At 32.8% G+C, this 5011-nt stretch overlaps 1 protein-coding gene across 2 annotated transcripts; it reads left to right on the top strand.

Annotated features, from left to right (window-relative positions):
- Positions 1-235: 235 nt before the first annotated feature.
- On the top strand, positions 236-3394 carry LOC120092850. Of its 2 annotated transcripts, none has more exons than XR_005486200.1 (7): positions 236-477; positions 553-609; positions 1405-1530; positions 2460-2538; positions 2650-2742; positions 2871-2950; positions 3076-3394. XR_005486200.1 is itself a non-coding variant. In XM_039051080.1 (7 exons), exons 1-7 carry the CDS (start codon positions 326-328, stop codon positions 3127-3129), a joined length of 675 nt encoding a protein of 224 aa, XP_038907008.1. In that variant the 5' UTR covers positions 236-325; the 3' UTR covers positions 3130-3394. The 2 variants fall into 2 exon arrangements, 1 of the variants encoding a protein (XP_038907008.1); XM_039051080.1 differs by having other exon boundaries at positions 2837-2950.
- The last annotated feature ends 1617 nt before the right edge of the window (positions 3395-5011 follow it).

The following is a 5011-nucleotide window of genomic DNA, read 5'->3' as shown; positions in this document are numbered from 1 at the left end:
ACTATTGTTGTTTAAAAAAAAGAAGAAATATTGGTTATTTTATTGTAAATAAAAAAATGAGGAGGGTCTTGAATACGAGTAATTGGTATTGAATATTAGGAAGAAATGGTGTTCAAAACTAAAAGGTTGGTCATTTTTTATTTAGACTTTGGTACGTATTTCATTTTCCAAGGTCAAAAGAAATGACGGTCCTGCGCGTACCAAATTTCGGCTGCTCTACCTCTATAAATACTGCTCCAATGCAAAATCAACTCAATCCCAATCCCAATCCCAATCGCGAGCAGGTGGACGGAGACGGTTTGTTTTCCTCTGAAAGTTTTTCTCAATGGCTTCAATGGCGTCTTCAAGCCCTTATTGTTTCTGCAACCGTTACAGAAATGCTCGCTTACGCTCTGCTTCCATCTCCACCTTCCCCCGTATCATCCTCTGTCACCAGCACCAAAGCCGCGACCAATCCGCTGAAAATATCAATCGAAGGTACTCTCTCTCCTTCTCTCTCTCTGTTTCCTTAAGAATTGAAGTTTCTTAAATGTGAATCGTTTCATCTTGAAGGGAAATAGTACTGCGGAGTAGCGAATTAGCGGTCATTGGAGCGATTTTTAACTTGAGGTATGTCGACGCATTTCCCTGTTCTCGTTTCTCTGCTTAATGTTGGTGTGTATTATGAGTCTTCAGACGATAGTCGTTTTGATATTATCCTGTTCTTGTTTGAGAAATGAAAATTCGAGCGTGTTTTTCTATTCGACGAATTGCCGGTGGACTTTCCGTTGCTGCCGTGGTTGAAGTTTAATGATCTGTGCTAACTTTGTTTGTGACTTGGAAGCCTCATCTTCTTGTCTGATTTTGTGGTGTTAATTTATCAATCTGTCCATGTTTCTTTTTTCAAGTAATACCCTTCTCTTTGCAACATTGAAAAATTTGTTCAAATTGTACGAGTGTACTCAATATTTTTGTCCGTTTCGTACTCTTGAAACTTCCTATTTGGTAATTGAACTTTAGCTTATTAACTACAATGGTCACTACACTATTCTTCAATACCAAACTTTTTGAGTCTAGTAAATTTAATTCTTGGGACGAAACTTTGAATTTTAGTAGCATCTGTACTAGTTTGACACAAACGTAGAAGCAGAAAGAGGAAGATATAATTTATACCAAAATCTGAGGCTCTTATACATAAAAGAACTTGTATTGTGTTTCTACGTAAATATATTTTCAAGAACTACTTCTTTCTTTGTTTTGTTTTGTTTTTTTCTTTTTTTTCAAATTTTGGTGTAGATTTTGAAAAGGTGTGTTAAGAAAAGGTTATTGAACGAAATCAAGGGGAAGTAAATTTTGGGAATCTGGCTCTTGTTTTAGCCAGGGATACAAATTTTGATTGAGCGATGTTATCTGTTTTTAATGCAGTGGGAAAAAGCCTGAATATCTTGGTGTGCAGAAAAACCAACCAAGTTTGGCACTGTGTCCAGCAACTAGGAACTGTATATCTACTTCAGAAAATGTCAGCGATCTCACCCATTATGCTCCACCATGGTAAATCCATTTCCCCACTAAAAAAGTCCTGTTAATTTAAGTTTCAATGAAGTTTTGATAATAATTCTCAACACATTTAAATTTCTCTTGCGTAACTCAACACATTTTCTTACGCAAAGTCTTTCCAAAAAGTGAGAATACTTTCAAATATTATTTAACAGAAAAATTGAAAAGTGTGTGTTGATATCGTAGTATAAGTTTGACTTAGTTTAATGAGTGATTTCAAATGTCGGCATCACACTTTTTCTAAAATGATGATTTTAACATGTGATAATGTGAAAATAGATCTCGATAGAGAACCAAACAGGAAATGATCATATGATAACATGTTGGCCAAACCATACTGGAAAAGTCAAAACTAAGCACAACATGTTAGACCTTTCACATTTAACAGGGAATTCAATTTTTATTTTGGAACACAAAACACGTGCCTTTTCTTATTTTTGATTAAAAAATGGGATGTGATCAATGGTAATATAATGATTGACATTTTTATTATTATTAGTTAAAGAATAATATCATGGGCGGTAAGGTAAAGCAGCAAAATTGTCAGCTCAAGTGATTGATCTTTTCGTTATGAGGACTACTACTTTGTAATTAGCCTCACATCAGTATGAAATCTATCTTTAAACATGCCTCTTAACTTACAACTCTATTATGACAATCTTCACCTTTGTGCTTCCAATTTCTTGTGCATAACTTAGCTGGTTAAGGTATTATATTCTCGTCTGAAAGGTCAAAGATTTAAATTTCTACCCCCTAATTACAAAACAAAACTATGTAATCAAGAATTTATGAACTCAAATCTGTTGATTACCTCAATAGTTCTAAGATTGATGAGATGTCTCAAGATGTTGGTTTAATTCTCTGTTCTGAGGATTGTCATGAGTTATGATTATCGAATTCCATTTAATTTTTAATTCTGGCAGGAATTATAACCCAGAAGAAGGAAGAGGCAAGAAAGATCCTATAAGCAGAGAAGTGGCAATGCAGGAACTTACCCAAGTGGTAAAAACCAAGACGGACCTCTCCTTCCTTTTTAAATTCTCAGCTTATTTTGCTGTAACAAAAAAGCCAATCGATTAGTGTCGGTTTGTGAAATCCTCTGTTTCATTGCAGATAAAATCGACAAAACCCGACAAGTTTACGCCGAAGATAGTAGAGCAGAAAGATGACTATTTATTAGTGGAATATGAAAGTCCCATACTAGGGGTATGTTTAAGTTTATAACTCATTTGTGAAGTATAGACAGCTTAATGGCACTCGGGGGAAACTGAAAGTGACTAATTTTCTTTGTACAAATTAGTTTGTGGATGACGTCGAGTTTTGGTTTCCACCAGGCAAGAAGTCGATAGTAGAATACCGATCAGCATCCCGAATCGGGAACTTTGATTTTGATATCAATAGAAAGAGAATCAAGGTGAATGAATCCCTAAAAACGGAAATATCATACTTTTTTTTTTGGCATCTTACTTCATTTGATTACCCCCAAATAAAGAGTGTTTATTTAATCCATTGATTCTTGGCTTTGCATAATAATTTCAGGCTCTTAGACTGGAATTGGAGAAGAAAGGATGGGCTCCAGTAGAAAGCTTTTAGAAAAGAAGGGATATGACTCTTTTTACATAGTTCTGTCCAACTTTATGTGTTCATTACATTTCACATACAGGAAAATTTTATATTCGTCGAGGAGATTCCTCCCACTGTAATGGAAATTTATGTGAAATATTAAATGGAGGGTGGTTCTTTTTTATGACAATCCCTCCTATATAGCATGTCAATTTCTTTTAATAAAAGGCCCAAATTTGGCCCCCACAAACTTGTATTCCATCGCTCCCTAATGTATTTGATTATAAAAAAAAAATGCATGTTCGAATCTTTCTGCCTTTATTTGCTAAACTCGAAAAAGAAACGAAAATTTGCAATTGATCGACTATGTTGACAATGTTTCAATTTTATGTGTTAAAAACTGTAGGGGCTACAAGAGTTTGAACCTTGAAGCTCAAGTGAGCTAGTACAAAGTTGTTGAATCAACATCATATTGTAGGTTCTCGGATTTTCATCAAAGCAACAATTTATTCTTAAATTTGTAATAATTTAATTTCAAATTTTGATAAGTACAACAATTTCTTATCTATAGAGATCAACAAAGTGATTAATAAATTTTTCATGATGGTTACAAATTCTGAAGTATAAAAACTAAAAGTAAAGAATTAAATAATAAACGGTTAGAAATAGTCTCTTCAAGTTTTTACTTTTTAAAACAAGCATTTTTTTTTTCAAACTCGTTAGAATAGTTTTTCTCGATCCACCTCGTGCGAGATCGGTCATCGAGATTTGATAAAAAAAAAAAAAAAGCAACATTTTTAGATTGATTTGGACCTTCTTGCTACATCTCGACCATTACACATTGATATTCTGTTATTTTTTCAAATATTGTGCAATCTTAAAAAATTTTATACCAATTTTTTTTATATTTTCAAATTTTTTACAAATTCAACCAAATATTATATCAAATATTTATGTAACTTTTCAACTCTTTAAGTTGTTCCACAATAATATTGAATTTCCAAAGTATCTAAATTGTTTTCAAGTGATTGACTTGTAATTTTTAAAATTTGAGAAAAACAAATTTAGCAAAAGATTTAGTAAAACATGAGAAATGTATAGAATCTCGATGTTAATTTGCCCAAGATTCATTGAGAAAACCTAAATATATAGAAACTCGATGTTAAACTGCCCGAGAATTCACCAAGAAAGCTCAAATATATAGAATCTCAGTGCTAATATACTCGAGATTAATACTAAGATTTTATATAATTTTCCTATCTTACCATTTTTTTGGCAAAATTATCTTTCCCAAAATTTAAAAATTAAAATGCAATCACTTAGACCCATCTGTATAATTGTAAAATTTATTTGAAAGTTTGGAAATTTACATAATGGCCAAAAGTTGATTTTTTAACAAAATCTCGATCGTAGATCTTGTCCGAAATGTTTCGAGAAAAACTAGTTGAATGAGTTTTAAAAATACATACTAATTTTATAAAGTGAAAATTTGAAGAGGCTATTTCAGTCGTGCTAGTTTTCATTAGAAACCAATTTGATGAAGTTTGATGAGAAGTGTATGAAGATAAAATGTTAGAGAGAAAATTTCATAAAATAGCCAAAAAAACAAAAAATCTTTTCTATGGCTGACCTTTTCCACATGTGAAATACCAGATATACCCTTACTTTTTAAAACTAAAGAAGTACCTATTCCTTCTCGTTTACAAGCTTGCCTTTTCCCATTCCCATTCGCATTTGCATTCGAGTACTCCTCTCAATTTTCTCTCAACATCTCCCTTCGTCTTCGACGTCGTTCGCTGCTCATCGATCGTATCTACATGTTTTCACCTTCGTTTCAACTTCGTCTCTACCGTTCCAATCATTTGAAAGAAACTTTTTATAATCAATCGTATAGAGTCATATACTAGGTCGT

Source organism: Benincasa hispida, chromosome 12, assembly GCF_009727055.1.
Source record: "Benincasa hispida cultivar B227 chromosome 12, ASM972705v1, whole genome shotgun sequence".
Classification (NCBI taxonomy): domain Eukaryota; kingdom Viridiplantae; phylum Streptophyta; class Magnoliopsida; order Cucurbitales; family Cucurbitaceae; genus Benincasa; species Benincasa hispida.
Note: the sequence above shows the minus strand (reverse complement) of the source record. Positions and strands in the feature narration are given on the sequence as shown.